General features: G+C 36.6%; 4 protein-coding genes across 8 annotated transcripts in view; 1 reads left to right on the forward strand and 3 right to left on the reverse strand.

Annotated features, from left to right (window-relative positions):
• The window catches only part of LOC126759527 (protein misato), a 116,255-nt gene extending 107,041 nt beyond the window's left edge, over nt 1-9,214 (reverse strand). For both annotated transcript variants that reach the window (XM_050474388.1, XM_050474387.1), the window contains exons 1-4: nt 9,007-9,214; nt 8,859-8,942; nt 8,183-8,801; nt 7,058-8,109 (exon numbers count right to left, since the gene is read on the reverse strand). In XM_050474388.1, coding sequence (XP_050330345.1) covers nt 7,199-8,109; nt 8,183-8,801; nt 8,859-8,942; nt 9,007-9,087 — 1,695 coding nt within the window. In that variant the 5' untranslated portion in view covers nt 9,088-9,214 and the 3' untranslated portion in view covers nt 7,058-7,198. The remainder of the gene's footprint in view (nt 1-7,057; nt 8,110-8,182; nt 8,802-8,858; nt 8,943-9,006) is intronic.
• Nucleotides 9,215-9,445: 231 nt separating this feature from the next.
• Nucleotides 9,446-10,643, reverse strand: LOC126759560 (mpv17-like protein). Of its 4 annotated transcripts, none has more exons than XM_050474437.1 (3): nt 9,779-10,643; nt 9,666-9,705; nt 9,446-9,554 (listed from the first exon to the last, which is right to left on the reverse strand). In XM_050474437.1, exon 1 carries the CDS (start codon nt 10,528-10,530, stop codon nt 10,012-10,014), a length of 519 nt encoding a protein of 172 aa, XP_050330394.1. In that variant the 5' UTR covers nt 10,531-10,643; the 3' UTR covers nt 9,446-9,554; nt 9,666-9,705; nt 9,779-10,011. The 4 variants fall into 4 exon arrangements, with proteins under 4 accessions (XP_050330394.1, XP_050330393.1, XP_050330392.1 ...); XM_050474436.1 differs by having other exon boundaries at nt 9,772-10,643; XM_050474435.1 differs by having other exon boundaries at nt 9,446-9,705.
• A 343-nt stretch (nt 10,644-10,986) lies between these two features.
• Nucleotides 10,987-13,192, forward strand: LOC126759531 (probable ATP-dependent RNA helicase DDX56). Its single transcript, XM_050474396.1, has 5 exons — nt 10,987-11,175; nt 11,235-11,738; nt 11,796-12,034; nt 12,235-12,630; nt 12,714-13,192. The coding sequence occupies exons 1-5, from the start codon at nt 11,113-11,115 to the stop codon at nt 13,129-13,131; spliced, it is 1,620 nt and encodes a 539-aa protein (XP_050330353.1). The 5' UTR covers nt 10,987-11,112; the 3' UTR covers nt 13,132-13,192.
• LOC126759535 (protein a6) lies at nt 13,193-15,614 on the reverse strand. Its single transcript, XM_050474399.1, has 2 exons — nt 15,287-15,614; nt 13,193-15,207 (listed from the first exon to the last, which is right to left on the reverse strand). The coding sequence occupies exons 1-2, from the start codon at nt 15,300-15,302 to the stop codon at nt 13,826-13,828; spliced, it is 1,398 nt and encodes a 465-aa protein (XP_050330356.1). The 5' UTR covers nt 15,303-15,614; the 3' UTR covers nt 13,193-13,825.
• Nucleotides 15,615-16,780: the final 1,166 nt, after the last annotated feature.

Below are 16,780 nucleotides of genomic sequence, written 5' to 3' on the forward strand. Positions count from 1 at the left end.
CGGACACTTTAGGGACCAGTCGGTTAATAAAAGTATCCCTTACTGATTGTCCTTAATAAACATCAAAGCATGCTTTATAGCGTCCGTTTAATAGAGCTTTCACTGTATATACTTTATTCGACGTATCCTTCTAAGTGCTAGAAACTTAATTAACATACCCTATTCCCAATACAATATAAGTTAAAACCGATCCTATATAAATATTACAAAAAATGTACTTTATGCACCGAACCTTCAGTTTTGATTGATCTCCCGATACAACCTTAGTCGGCCCTACGCAACCGGAACGGGCCCGAATTTTTATCCGGACAAGAACGATTCCGCAACATTATTTAAAAGTTTTCAGTCGCTACAACGACTGACTAGCATCTAAGAGAAATTTTCAATCAAGCAATGAAGAGTTTTATTGAACTGAACCTGAGATGGTTTGCCCATGAATTTTAGTTCTTGAATATTTTTGTTCCAATCGGAATTAAATTTTTGTAAGTTTCACATGTGGATGGTGCAATAAGCCACAATTCATTCAAGGGTCTTTTTCTAACAAATAAAAACGTTACATGAGGATAGGATACATATAAGCACCGTTGCGGGTCTACGTAACCCGGATTTTTAACCGAACAAGGACTGTCAAAGCAGCATTCCTCCAAACTACTTTAGAAATGTCTTCTGCCCCTACAACAAAAACAACATTAATCTTCTTCTTAATTGGCGTAGACACCGCTTACGCGATTATAGCCGAGTTAACAACAGCGCGCCAGTCGTTTCTCCTTTTCGCTACGTGGCGCCAATTGGATATTCCCAGCGTAGCCAGCTCCTTCTCCACTTGGTCCTTCCAACGGAGTGGAGGTCTTCCTCTTCCTCTGCTTCCCCCGGCGAGTACAGCGTCGAATACTTTCAGAGCTGGACAACATTCATACAAATCAAAATTTAAGCGCAGGTAACTAACGAAAATTGGTCGAATAATGAGTCAAAGTGCAGTCATATTTTTGCTCTAACGATAGTAGTGTTTCTTTTATATAAATTGAAGAAATTACAAATAATAATATAAATATAAAAATGAGAAAATTAAATGTCTGAGTAATATTAAATTTAAATCAAATTTAATAATAAAAATATAATATAAAAAAAAAACAAATTAAACCCAAAACCAGATCTTTGATGTTGACGACATGGAGAGTGGGAGAAAATATTCAATAAAAGCATACAATGATTGCCTACGGAAGAGGGAGAAAAAATACAACAAAAGAAAACATGAAAAGTACATAAACAAAATCATTATTAACCCCTTGCCAGGGCACCTTTCCGTTCGATTATAACCTCCACCAGGCACCCACCAATTCGTAAAGTTAACAACTTTAAAATGTGAAAAAAATAACAAAAATAAGGGGTTAAAAGTCGCAAAAGTATGCGCGGCATTGAAAAACAAGCTTTCTCTGTGTTTTGCTTATCGATTGTTTTGATTTTCTTTTCTTTTCATTTCGCTTTTAAGTTTGACGCACCTCTTTATAGGTATGTTGTTTGGCTTATTTTACCGCCAGTTCACCTTCAATTGCTTGATCTATGGTAGGCACTAGCAAAGCCGAGTCTTAAATGTGAATTTCGTATTGTAAACATGCGAAGACATTGATTGCCGCCGGAAATGCTTTGAATACTAAGCGAAGCAGGCAAATCAGCGCATGGTGACCAAATGGCAAATGTGCGGCGCGGGTGGTTTTGAGTAACACAATTTGAAATAAAAACAAAAAAGCTGCGGAAAAAGGGCTCATTGTAAAAATCAATTGTAATCGTTTGTTTTCCTTGCGATTATTGCAGCCGCTGGTGTTTGAGTAAAGCCAAACGAGGCTTTTTGGGGTTGTCGGCATATTTATAGAATTGAATTTAAAAAATTTAAAGCGGTTTGGGAATATTTTATTAAATAAATTTTGTAATGTGATTTTGAATAATAAGAGTGATGTTCGCATATACTCAACATCGCATATACTAAGGTTCTAACGAGTGTATTGTGTGAAAGATTAAAGCCAACAAACTAATTGGACCTTATCAGGCTGGATTTAGGCCTGCAAAAAATCAACTGACCAGAAATTCACCATGCGCCAAAAATTGGAAAAGACCCGTGAAAAGCTCGGGTCACACACATCACTTCTTCGTCGATTTTAAAGCCGCTTTGGACAGCACGAAAAGGAGCTGCCTTTACGCCGCGATGTCCGAACCGTTCTATACAAAACGAAGTTTCAGACAAGGAGACTCCCCATCATGTCACTTCTTCACTCTATTCGTGAAGAAAATAATTCGAATTACAGATCTGAATGGAAAAGGTACAATCTTCTACAAGATTGTACAACTGTTGGCGGAAGTCGTTACATCGATATCATTAGCCATAACAACCGCGCCGTTAGTTTTGCTTTCTCCAGGTTGAATAAGGAAACAAAGCAAATGGATCTAATAGTGAACGACGGCAAGACGAAATATCTCCTGTCATCAAACAAACAGTCGTCGCATTCGCGACTTGGCTCTCACGTCACTGTTGACAGTCATAACTTTGAAGTTGTAGATAATTTCGTCTAGCTTAGAACCAGCATCAACACCAACAACAACGTCAGACTCGAAATCCAGAAATCCAACGCAGAATAACTCTTGCCAACAGGTGCTACTTCGGGCTGAGTAGGCAATTGAGAAGTAATGTCCTCTCTCGAACAAAGACCAAATTTTATAAGTCACTCATTATCGCCGTCCTCCTATATAGTGCAGAGGCACTATAACAACATCGGATGTGTCGGTGTTACGAGTTTTCAAGAAAAAGGTTTTGAGGAATATTTATGGTTCTTTTCGCATTGGCAGCCAATGTCTGTATGAAATATATGACGACATTGACATAGTTAAGCGAATTAAGAGACAATGCCTAAGCTCGTTAGGTCGTGTCGCCCAAATGAATGAAAACACTCCAACTCTGAGAGTATTCGACGCAGTACCCATTGGAAAGACCAGGTGGAGAAGGACCTGGCTACACGAAGAACGACTGGAGCGCTGTTGTAAACTCGATAAGCGTAAGCGATATCTACGCCAATGAAGAAGACATAATATAGGAAATCTGAAAAATGCTGAAAATAACAGCAAAATATTTCACAAAGTTTATCAACCACTGGAATTTTATATAACACGATGGAAATCGAGAAGTTGGTAGAAAATGTGAGACAAATAAATCAAAGCGTAAGCAGGAGGCCAATTCAGCTGAAGTTCATCGGAGAGAGGAAGCTAAAACAATTAATTAGAGCTCTCAGCAAGAGGTCCAAAGACATACATATGTATGTGCATTAGGGCGGGTCGATTTTTTCCTATAAAATCATGTATAACGAAAATATTTACGGATCATTCGGAACAACTTTGCCTTAGAGACTACGGGTCTAAAACCGGTTTCGATCCTTCGAATTTTAAGGCGAATTTTAAAAATCTGAATAGTCGGTTGTATGGAAATTATATTATAGTAGAACATCAAAACACACCTATGTATGTATTAAATTGTATTCGGATATCTCAAAAACTGACGAAAAACTTTTTATGATCCCTAAAAAACATCGCCTTAAAAATTGCTGGCTGGAAACCAGTTTACGACCGAGACTATGGGTCTTAAACTAGGCAAAGTTGTTCTAAATGATCCTTAGAACATTTCCGGCATACGCAATTTTCCGGTTTTTGGCTCCCTGTAAATCAATCCATTCTAATGTACACGTCTACATAGAGATCTCGTAAACATATTCAACAAGAACTCAAAAACTCAAGTTTATAACTAAGTTGCTAAGCGGATTGATCAGAGACTAAAAAAGGTTAACGTTAGGGAAAGATCTTATATTTTTATTTGTTGGTGGTAAATGTCTAAGAGAAGATATGAGTTGAGAAGTACATATCTACAAGGCTGTTGTTTTCACGAATTATTCTCGAACTGTCAGTTCGTGGAGAAAAATTATTTAGTTGTCAAAAAAATCAACCCAATTCTGATTTTTAATGAATCTTCAGAGTCTAATTGGATTTATGCATTACTTTGTGTAATTGGATTTTTATATTATATTTTCGAATATAAGCGAACCAATGTTCGAAACAGCTGTGCCCCTATTGATTCATGAGAAATTTCAGAATTTTATTAATTTTGGAAACAGAATTAGTTTTAAATAAAACAAAAAAAAATCTATCAAAAATTAAGCTAACAATATTAGAATATACGAGCCTTACAATACCCAGGAAGTCACAGCTACCGACACTCCAACACTGGAACAACCGGAAACTAACACTAAATAACTCATAAGACCTTTCCGTATGACAGGGATGAACGATCACACGCACGCAAGAATTTCGGTTAGAATTGTCAATTGGACCTTAAGAACAACATAGAAACTTAAACAGAAACTCTGGTGGTAGCGGTGTTGGGTAATTAACCGGGAATTTAACCGATAAGTAGTTTGCAAAGTAATTTGTTATTGGTTTCAATTCTTATTTTCACAACTATCCGATTCCACAACGACCCTGAATCATGTAATTTTAGGAAAAGTACGAATGGTGTGTATGCTATAGAGAATACGTTAAAAAAAATTATTCTCAGGAGTTTTGAGTCGGGTCAAAACGATAAATAAATCGATTTTGTAGACGAAGTCATCAATCAAAACATCACCTGATTCAGCAGGTTTAGAGCTTTCTGAAAGAGTTCTTGGTAGCAATTACGAATGACAGCTTAAATATTACCGTAGTTGAATTATTACAAATTCCTTGGTTAAAAAGATTCCAGATTCATTCTCGGCTTCAGTAAAATGTTGAAGGCCAAAAGAAAGTTACTCAAGAAAGAGGTTGTAAGCAAAACAAAGAAAATATCGAGTAATATCGTGCGATCATGGTTTATCTTAAGTCTACATACAACAATAGGAGACAGAATTGAAGCTAATACTGTACTTCAGCCATGAACAGGAATTATTGGTTATTATCGAAACTGAGGCTTTCAAAGTTTATTTATATATTAGATTGTCTTGATGTTTCTCTAATGGGGAATATCTAGATTCTGCTTGAGAGAAATCGCAAAAAATTGTCATCAAAGCCAAGCAGCAATCAAGGTATCGCATATCGGCCAGAAGTGTCTTGGGAGGCAGGGCCAGAACGAAGCAACTTCACTCCTATTATGCGCCAGGCCACAAAAGCATTGAGAGTAATGAAATAGTGGACAGGACTGCTAAGAATGGTAGTAGGCTAACATCCGAAAACGTGATCAACACTTAAGGAAACCCATGCAGTGTCTATACGACGATCTCGACAGAAGCATGGTAAGAAAATCAAAACCCGATGGAACATGATGGGAATACTGACTGATCACTGTCAGGTGGCGACACACGCCCGAAGGATGGGGCAGACAGAATCAGAAGGTTTCAGGAAATGTCTACAGCGGGGCACAGGGGAAACAATGGAGCATCTCTTGTGCACTTGTCCTGCATTGGCAAAACTACGCTGTAAGCATCTGGCGTCCACACAGTTTAATACAATGGAGGAGGTATCGACAGTGAGGCCGCAGAGTCTGCTAAAATTCGCGTGAAACGAAGGCATCCTAAAGACTACTCCTCTTGGACCTAGCAACTGAACTCAATCTGGTATCGCAAAGGACAAAAACTGGTCTATGCGTGACTTATTGGTCTACCAGATAAATCTAACCTATTTCGATGGCGTTGGACCATAGAAAAAATGGTGTTAGGTGGATTGATTTGATAGGGCCTTCAAACAGATAATGTCCCACTACAACCTACTATGGTACCGGAGTTTATCCGGCAAAACGCCGTACTTTCGGCGGCCGGAGTTGTTGAGGCATTTTGAAGTGGTCGTCCGGCGGAAGCCAATGCTGATATAAGGAATAATTTAAAAGAAATGTCAGCACTGACGACCGAAATTAACCCCTATACCCGAAGGAATCTTTACAAGTTATTATATATTTGCCATTGCTTCTGAACAATCCCGACTTCTTCTCAATACTGTCGGACCCATGTACTTATTAGAAACAGATTTGAATAACCGAAGTCAACGTATCATTTTTAAAATTAGCAAATAACTTAAGAATTGTGTAATTTAAGAGACAGTTTAAAAATCTTTTAAATAGGCAAAATAAGTAGAAGAATGTTATGCACCAAGAGCAAAGTGCCCCATATCCTGCCATTAGTTTTGTGAATGCCAAACTGCAAATTTTCAACGTCGTTATCATTCAGCCAAACCGACCAACCGTTCATTTAGGCGATGCGGGTGCCTGGCAATTGCATGTTCATTGCTCATCATTTATTTACAATGCCAAGCAGACGAACTGGAGTAAAATTAAAGCGAAGAAAGTATAAAAAAACACGAAGAAAAGATTACAAGTATAAACTTGAGAACAACGCACGCTTCACGGAAGAACTAAACCACCAAGGCTGATCGAGTATATACTATCCAAATTCTAAATGCAATACAATTGCAATTTATGAAGGTACGGAAATAAAGACGTGCTATGCAGCTGTATATTAAGTATCCATATTGTACTCGACCATTTGATAGCTTGTAATGGGCCATCATGCGATGGGCGCTACCACCAATGAACGATATAAATGCAATATAGACACTTCCTGCAGTTAAAGCGCATCAGCAGCCTTCGCGGTTGAGCAGCAATCGAAGAATACTCTTAATAGAAGTTGCTTGCATGCGCCTTAACTACCAATTGGAGGAATGCAATGTGAAGAGCAGAGCTTAAAGAGCAATTTAAAAACAGATAAATATGTAATAAATGCGGCAGTAAATTGTAATACAGCAGCTGCATTTGTAGACACCTATCAGTTACACGAAAATGTAAAAATTTGGTAGAATTTGTCTTAATTTAAAATTATTTTACACTTATGACTAGTGATGCCACAGTGTACGATTAACCAATCATACGGCATTTAGAGTGTTATAGTTTTTTTTTATAAATATATTGTTTATTTCTTTATTCCAACAATTTAGTAATGTAGACTATGTTAATAACTACTTTAATTTCTAACTAACTACTATGCTACACTACTTAGCTTACCTTGACTCTGCTATGAGTGTAATTCTATTTAGCTTAGTCACAATTTCATGCATTATATGTTAAAGTATTTTGTATTCGCGTATTCTTAACCGCACTAATTACTATTTTACGAGTATACGTATTTCGCGTTTTCACTTTTGTTCACAACTCAAAGTTATCTTCGTAATTGTCTTTGAACAGCAATAGCTGCTCGAGCGCGTCGACATAATCATCCTCCTCCAAGCCAGCTGCTTTATATCGGTGCAGTTTGGCTATTTTCACACGTTTAGCCTCGCGATGCAGCGTTTCTAGCGTATCACCCAACTCGCTAGATGACTGTGCAGCGGCTAGCGTCGGCACAGATACAACTTTCTCTTCTGGTTGCCTCTTTGTGGTTGGTGAGAGAAAACCAAATTTTGTCATTTCTTCGGCAAACATTTCGCTTGGAAACGGTATACGCGTTGGCATAGCCATTGACACCGATGCCACATGTGACATACTCGCATGATTGGCACATTGCAAGTACAGTTGGAACATTTCAGAGACGCTATCACATTTATAGGCAGCCATGCGCATTTGTTCTTTAGCCTTCTCCAGAGGCTGTTTTAGGCGATCGCGTGTTATACCGCGTACACACAAAGTTTGTATTACATAATCGGTGCCAATGCTGCAGTTGGGTGTGAGTGATGTGAAAATTGGACCTTCAAATTGATCCAAACAATCAATAAGATCTTGGTTGTGTTGCATAGGAAATGGCAATGCAAAAGCGGCGCCCGCCAATTTGCGGCCGTAATTACTTAAATCACCGCAGAAACCAGCCAGCGAGTAAGCACTAGGTGCATTGCGCAGCCGATAACGCAATGAAATTGTATCCAAGTATGCTGCGAGTACAGCAGACGTCTGATACAAATTATGTGGCTGGTAAGTAAGTGAGCGCAGTTGACGCGCTGCACCTAATTGCCGCCACACACGATCGCTTGTGCTGAGGGGTACAAATAGCGAAGCTTGTTCACTTAACTTGTGGAACGCCAATGCGCTATTAACAACACGTATAGAGTCCGACATGGGTTCATCTGGTAATCAGAAATGTAGAAAGCAAAATAGAATAGTTAAAAATGTAAATTATATATTTTTTAATGCAAATACCTGCATTTTCAAATAGCGTGTTACGTGGTGAATACACTGGTAAAGCAAAATTTGCTTTTCCATATTCGTCATTGAGGTATTCCATGCATGCAGTGGCTAAGCCTGAGTAGCCATTAAAGCAGTCAAATAATGTTTGAAAACCTTGCAGAAAGTCGCACTCTTCGACATATTGCCGTATTTTATCACAGAATTCATCTTCGAATTGCTCAGTTTGCCAAAGTTGTACACCACATGTGTATGTATCGAAAGTTTGCTTCTCTGTACTATGTTTATAATCGTTAACTACATTTACAGTTCGTGGATGATAGCGCGCATAAAGGTAATCCGTCCATGTATCAACATTATCAGCCAAATTATAGTTTTTCTCTTGTATATCGATTACGGGGTCTTCAAGATCTTTTTGGAAATCATGTTTAGTAGCATGTGGTTGCTCTACCACCTCCACATCTGTGGATAGGTTTTGAAGCTCCTCTTTAATTTTTTTTACATCCTCAGTCGATTCTATGCTTTCATTTGTACGTTTTATACTATTTCCGTAGAGCTCACCTTCACGCGGAAGATGCTTTAGAGACCCATCTAAATCAACAAGCAATAGACGAGGAGTATATGTCACCTGCCTCTGTAAATGGCCAGAATTATTTGTCATAAAAAATATTTTTATTTCACCTTAACTTACATTTAAATTGACACCTTCTCTGTACAATACGTCATGAGAAATTTCTGAAGGCGCGTCTTCAGGATTGTAACTGAAGCTGGATTCCTGTAGGAAATATAGAAACCGTTATTTTTACGACTAAAACTGTTAATTGCACCGGTAGTCGCACCTGTATATTCCACCAATGCGCTCCAATATAGTTTGCATAATTGCCGAATTGTAATGTGACAATCTCACGAGTAGAAGACATTTTATATTACGATTTAACTAATTTTTAACTACTATTAACAAATTTACCGATCAAAAACTTCACATATGTGCAATTAACAAAAAATGCGACTCACTGTAACGCGGGATTTTATTTTTGTATTAGTCAGCTGATAACTGAAGTGCTGCCAAACTTACAAAACGCCTCGGAGAAAAAATGGGCTCACCGGGTACATTCAGGTGATAAATATTTGCATTGTAATATATCAACATATATGTAGCACGTATTATGTAACGACGAAAACAATTTATAAGGAAAGTACGAAAACGTAACGTTAGGAATTACTATTAATTATTGTGTATTTTGTAAAATAAGGCATAAATTAATAATTTTTATAGAATTTCCAAGATAATTTATATTTATTTTGTATTCGTTTCGGTTTCATGATATATTGTGGTATTAAGTCACCCACTTTACGCTCTCAATTTTCCGTAAAACAGTGACACAGCCTTAAACAGTAAAATATATAACAAAAATACATTTATTGAGCAGTTTAAATATTTTATTTAGCTTATATATAACTGTGATTTAGGTTGTTCCACTGTATATCCTTTATTTACCTTTTAAGGAACTGTCATACCATTAAAATATTCAAAAGAGCTGTGAAGAGAAATATATTTTAAAACATAATTAAAAATATATTTTAAAAGATAATTTTAAACTAACCACGTACAGTAACCGTTTGTAGACCAGACCTCCTTTAGCTTTTGATCATAATAATTTAAATTTTGCATATACATAAGTATCCAATACAATAATGTAAATATATCGACATTTTCCCCACTTTTTTGTTCTTTTGCTATATTTATTGTTAAATTAAATTTTTACTCTCCGCTTGGCGAATCGAAAAAGCTTATATGTATTATTTTTGATTATTCGAGCAAATTTGTATAGCTTCTTTGCAAGTTATTTTTTCTCATCATTCAACTTCATAGATAGATAGATATTCCATATTAGGGATATAAATTGTGCATATAACACTTGATAATTCAGTGGGACCACGGAAAAATTAATCACTTGCGCAGCTGGCCAAAGCATGTAATTTCGTGACAAAATCGTAAAGTAATCATTCCTGAAACGGTCTTGGATTGTTGGTATGCTTTCACCGTTGATAAGACCAAAGATGCCTATTAAGCTAGCTATGAATGACGGAGCAAAACATGTTTGATCCAATGCCATTTTCTTTAACGCTCGTTTGAGTGGTGGGGACCCCTTTGGCACTATTTTATCTAATGTTCCATACCATCCTTTTAGTACGGGACCGACGTAGACAACACCCACAGCACCGAATTTCAACATTCGATTTACGTCCAGGTTTTTCAACTCTCGTTTTTCCACAAATGTTTGGCAAATCGCATCACCGGCGGCCATAATTACTCCTACACGGAGGCCTTCGGAAATCAGTGCGCGTATAGAAGTCGGCATAACGAAAAAAATTATATGCTAATAATTCTGAAATTTATAAAATTTGTGATTTGTATGAAGGAAATAAAACTTAAAATTTCGGCCGGCAAAATATTCTATTGGCATTAAAAAAGTAAACAAACACATGTGGCTTTGTTTATAAATGGAAGGGTTGATTGGAAACACTATTTGTGTGGTAGCACAGCTAAAATAATGATCGATTTACACAGAGTGATGCTCCGAGTGACAAGACAACCATTTGTTACTAACGCCACTTGTACTCTCCATTCGTACATTTAATAAAGTATTTCAGATTAATAGGATTGGTTATTTGAACATTTTTACTCTAAATTTTGTCGGATATATTGCGTTTTGAAAGTATTTTATTTGTCAAAAGTAATTCCAAACATAATAATCAACTGTCAAACTTGTCAGCACTCATAATTAAAAAGTTTGGCAGCACTGTAAATTTTGTTCATATGTTTTAGACAAAAACGTGTGTTTAACTGCAATTTCTTGCAATTCAGATATAATTAGTTATTGTAAAGTATTAATAAATTATTTTGTGTTCTTTTAAACTAGTGAAAATATATTAGCCACACAATGGCAAGTGGAAAAAATGTTCTCCAGTTTCATGAAATGGAATTGGATGAACGTCTACTGAAGGTACGCAATGCGAAATATTTGATATATTAATAAAAAGATAATGTTTATCCTTTTTGTAGGCTATTTCGAAGATGGGTTGGCTCCAGCCAACGCTTATTCAAGAGGCAGCGATACCTTTATTGTTGGAAGGTAAGGACGTCGTAGTGCGTGCCCGTACTGGTTCTGGAAAAACCGCCGCATTTGCATTACCGCTTTTACAAAAGCTTCTAAATTCAAAATTAAATGCATCAGAACAATGTACCAGCGCACTGGTACTGTCCCCCAGTAAAGAATTATGTCAGCAAACACGCACTGCAATGGAACAAATGGCCGATAAATGTGGGAAAGTGGTTCGCATTGTAGATCTTTCTTCTAGTGATGTTGTCGCTCAACGACATGTGCTCTCAGAGCGTCCAGATGTGATCATATCAACACCTTCTAAAGTACTGGCGCATGTGCAAGCGGGCGCTTTGGATTTGAAAAAAATTGAAATGTTGGTAGTGGATGAGGCAGATTTGGTATTTTCTTTCGGCTTTGAGAAGGATTTTAAAAAGCTTGTAGAACATCTGCCTCCAATTTATCAAGTAAGTAAAGAAACCGCTGTATATAAAAATGCTTGCTTAAAGAATAATATATTTTAGGCAGTGCTTGTATCCGCTACTTTATCAGACGATGTGATGAATATGAAAAATATTGTGCTACACAATCCAGTTGTATTGAAATTGGAAGAACCTGATCTAGTGCCAGAAAGTCAACTTACACATCAGCGCATATCAGCGGAAGAAAACGACAAACCTGCAATATTGTATGCTTTGCTGAAACTGCGTTTGATACGTGGCAAAAATGTAATTTTTGTAAACTCTGTGGACCGTTGCTATAAGTAAGTTTTTTTAAGAAATTTATTTTTTTTTACTTATGCATGATGAAGTTTTAGTTTTACGAATGAATGCGCAACTTCTAACGAGAATTTGGCGTATATATGACTTACTGTCTAATCTTCTCTCTGATATCAGTTTCATGCTTATGTATTATTTGCTTTTTTTGTTTCAATCTAATATAATCTAATTATTTCTGCTGTAGGCTCAAACTATTTTTGGAGCAGTTTAAAATAAAATCATGCGTGCTCAATTCGGAACTGCCAACAAAAATTCGTATACATACCATTAATCAGTTTAACCAGGGTATTTACGACCTAATAATTGCGTCTGATGAGCGTATGTTGGAAAATCCTGGCCGCAATAAAAGCGATCGCGAATCGGGCGCCTCTCGTGGTATAGACTTTCAGTGCGTATCGAATGTAATAAATTTTGATTTTCCCATCGATGTCAACTCTTACATACATCGTGCAGGACGTACGGCGCGTGGCACAAACAAAGGCAGTGTCTTATCACTCGTTAGCTTGAAGGATAAAGAGGCGAGTGACGCTGTTGAGGAGCGTTTGCGTAGCGGCTACATGAGCGAGGATCAAGTTATCAAGTAAGATTAGTTGATATAAATATTTCATGTATGCCAAAATCTGTTTTATTTTTTTTAACATCTGGTTTTTCTTTCCTTTGTAGAAATTACCAATTCAAATTGGAAGAGGTCGAGCCTTTCCGTTATCGCGCACAAGATGCATGGCGTGCAGTCACACGCATTGCCGTGCACGAGGCACGTTTGCGCGAAATCAGAATAGAAATTTTCAATAATGAAAAACTGAAAGGTTTTTTCAATGAAAACACGCGAGATCTGCAAGTACTCCGCCATGATAAGCCACTGAAAACAGTGAAAGTGCAACCACATCTTTCACATGTGCCAGAGTATATCGTGCCCAAGGCACTTAAGCGTGTGGCAACAACAGCAATAACACGCGCTCCCAAGCAGTCACGCGGTTATCACTCCACGGCGAAAGCGGCTTACGAGAGCCAAAAGGATAATCCATTATTATGCAGCGAAATCGATTATGGCCGCAAGCGCGGTGGCGGTAGAAGAAAATGATATTTTATTTTTTTTTTATTAAGTTTTAGCTGTAATATAAAATAAATTAAAGGAAAAACTATTTTTGCATGATCTTTTCACTTATATACTTGTATATAGTATGTATGTTTTATTCAGAAAATGTTTATACAGATGTTTATCTTAAATATGTAGCAAGTAAATATGAATTTATGTAAGCATTTGTTATCACTTAACGAAAACACTTCTAAATACTTTGTACGTTAATTCTACGTATGTTGCTTTTTTATGAAATTTCATACCGCGAAAATAGACGGTTATTCAAGAAACAAAATTCGCCTTGTTTTTGCGTAAAACTTCACAAATAAAGTAGACTGACTTCATGTAATAATGCTTTAGTAGCTCCAATTAAGTAACTACACAGGGTACAAGAAACTTAAATCGAGTTGTGGACGAGCTAAAAAGATTGTAATGAAAATTCCATCGCTTTTGTGAAACAAAAACTAATTTTTGAGATAATTTAAAGTACACGAGCTGTTTCCAAAGCGTCTAAATATTATTTACACCGAAATGCGTATTACCTTTGTTTTCAGGTTTAGAGGTTGTCGAGCATGACTTAAATGTGGGTAGTAATAAATAATTAAATTCACTTTTTCAATGCAATTACTTTCAAAAGACGTATTACGCACTTAAAGCTTTGTTGCTTTGTACTTTGGCCGCCCATACAATCACTTCCTCAAACGAGTTTTCGGCGCCGAGGCGGCAGCCTCGATGTGCCAACTAACGACACACTCGCACCGGCTTGCAACATGCCACCCGCAGGCAATTGCAAGTGTTGTACCATTAACTGCGGCTGTTTTTGTAAGAGACTCTCTGCCGCCAAACGTTGCTGGTGTTGTTGTTCCTGGTTGTCGTCGTCATCATCTGAGATCAATGAAATGCTTAAATCGCTGGATAATTTTAAAGATATGGGCGGCGGATTTGGCGAGACCATTGGTGGCGTATCCACCAGTTGTCCCTTACGTCGTACTGGTGCTGGTTTCTGCTGTCCATTTGCAAACTCCGATATACCACAGGAGGCCAGGCCTTCACGCAGTTTTGTTAATGATAACTCATAAGTACGATTAGCAATAACCGTATGTACGGTGGTTTCATCGGGTAGCATAGGAAACAACTCGTTGTCATTAGACTTGAGACAAGTGCCGCCTGCTGTTGATGAGCGTGGCACAATCGATACGGTAACTTCTTCATCAACTTGTGCACTGTACGGTGTTAAAAGAGTGGGATAGGACGTATTAGATTTAGTAGGTGAAGGCGGATGTACAATTTGCAAATTGTTTGTGGATGTGGGAGATATAGTTGTTGTTGGCGGCACGGTTTCAGTTGCAATCGTTAATGGGGGCGAAAACACGTTATTGGTAGAAGATTCTGCGAGTGGTTCTACTAAAGATATATCCATATCACTTTCATCACTTAGAATTATGCTCTCATTATTGACAATAACAGGTTGTTTATGACGTTTCGGTTGTTGTGATTTACGTTTACGCTTAACACGTCTTGGCATTGGCGCTACAGAAGCAACCGGTGGTGGCGCAGGCGGGTTTTGTAAATTCTGTACAGGAATAAGCGTTATGTTCGGCACTTTTGATACTTCAATAGCGTGCTTGGGAAAAGCGTAGATTTGCGTAAATAGTTGCTTGGGTGCTGAATGTACGTTCGAAATTGGAACGAGTGGTGGTGGACCATCGGAAATTGTCATTGATGCACATTTTGATATAACAATTGGCTTTTCTTCAGTTGCCTTAACATCCTTATTATTATTTTCGATTGTTTTTTCATCTTCATCTGATAATAAGTCAATTGTTACGTCTGCACGTAAATCACATAAAACATTTTTGCGGCGCTCAGTCTTTTTTCGTTGCAATAGGTGATGCTGCTTAAAGCCCGCCGCCGCCAACAATGCCTTGGCCCAACGGAGACGTTTTTGTCGCAGACGTTTGTTGTCGAATAGTGATGGTGAGATATAAAAAGGACCGGAATGTTTTTGAATTGCATTTTGCTGTTTATTGTTGCTATTAGGCGTAACTGCTTCTGTTTTATTTTGCTTTGATGGTGTTACTGTAAACGAAAAATTTATATGATATACTCATCATTTTAGACTGTCGCAGTCGAGCTTAATTTTGAAAGGTAAACAAACCATTTGTGGCATCCATTTTGACTTTTTAACTTAATTTAGAATAAATAATTAGTATTGTAGGGAATGTTGCTATAATAACTCGCAATAGTTATTATTACTCGAAGGTACAGTCCTTTTGCAACTTGCATAATTTTGCATTTCAACCTAAATCACAAATTTCTCTTTGTCGACAATACATTTTCACGTAAGCTATTATACTTTTGTTTGACAACTAATTAAGTGCTTTATTTATTAATAATATACTATTTAATATTTAGTAATTGTATTGAAAACATAAAATATTGTAAACAATTGCAGTATTTGTGTTTATTTTGTTCTTTTTTTCTTAGCTAAATGAAACGCATTAGGGTTGCTTCTTGCTTATGTTTGTTGAAATGACAACAACCACTTGATTTCATGGTGCAACACTGTGTTTATTAGTGTTACCAGACCTTATCAATAATATATATTAAAACATTTTCTTAAAGATATAAAGCCAATATATACAAATTTTTTTGAATTTATGTTTTTACTGAAATATTAAAAGAGATAGTAGAATTTTTAATATTTTTTAATTGTCTTAGATTAATGCAATATATCTCAAGAGTATTGTATCAATTTTAAGTCGAATGGAGCAAAATTGACAAAGTTATAGCTATTTTTGTACCAATATAATGAACCTTTTTCATCAGTATGCAAAATTTTAAAATATTTTCCCCACTCACTTTTTCCAAGTCAGTACCTCTCAAACTTCAAGACCACTGCACTATTTTTTTTTAATCCTTCAAAGTGTTCCCAAAAACTGAAAAAAAATTAATTTCAAAAACTTCCCCAGCGTTACCCGGACAAAGCGATTACATTATATATGTAATTTTGTCTCAGAAGTTCCAAATCCGAGTTATGAGGGGCAAAATAGTTCAAGTATTTTCCGAAACTTTACAGATTAATTGGTGTCATTGCCGTATATTTTAATATTTTTCCAGAAAAAATTTCGATTTTTGTAACTAACAAAACGGATTAATCAAGGAAAATCAAAATATTTCTGATTAGCATTTTAAATATAGTTGGCAACGCGTAAATTGCAGATTCGTTAATTCATGTTTTTAGGATTTAAACATTTATTTATTGCGCCTTGCTCCATGCGCCACTAACAACTAAATTCAACAGCAAAGGTTCTATTTTGATTGGAGATAAAATTAACAAGCCAGCTAATCAAAAAACGAATTTGGTGCCAACTCTTTTATTTGTTTTTCAAATCTGAGTTGCCTACAGTAAAACAGCAATTGTATTAGCGGCTTAAAATTTCGATCGATCTAGTTTCTAGATGGTGTAGATATACATACATATGCATGTTGAAACTCTGCTCTCTCTTCCGTATCCGGTTTAATGTAAAGAAAATGATGAAATCAACGAATAATTTTATTAAAAATTTTACTTGTACGGAAAATGTATACTAATTTTATTAAAAAGTCAAGTCGGAAATTTATACTATAAATGAAAAAAAAGTAAACATAT

The sequence above is a fragment of the Bactrocera neohumeralis genome, chromosome 5, assembly GCF_024586455.1.
Source record: "Bactrocera neohumeralis isolate Rockhampton chromosome 5, APGP_CSIRO_Bneo_wtdbg2-racon-allhic-juicebox.fasta_v2, whole genome shotgun sequence".
NCBI lineage: Eukaryota > Metazoa > Arthropoda > Insecta > Diptera > Tephritidae > Bactrocera > Bactrocera neohumeralis.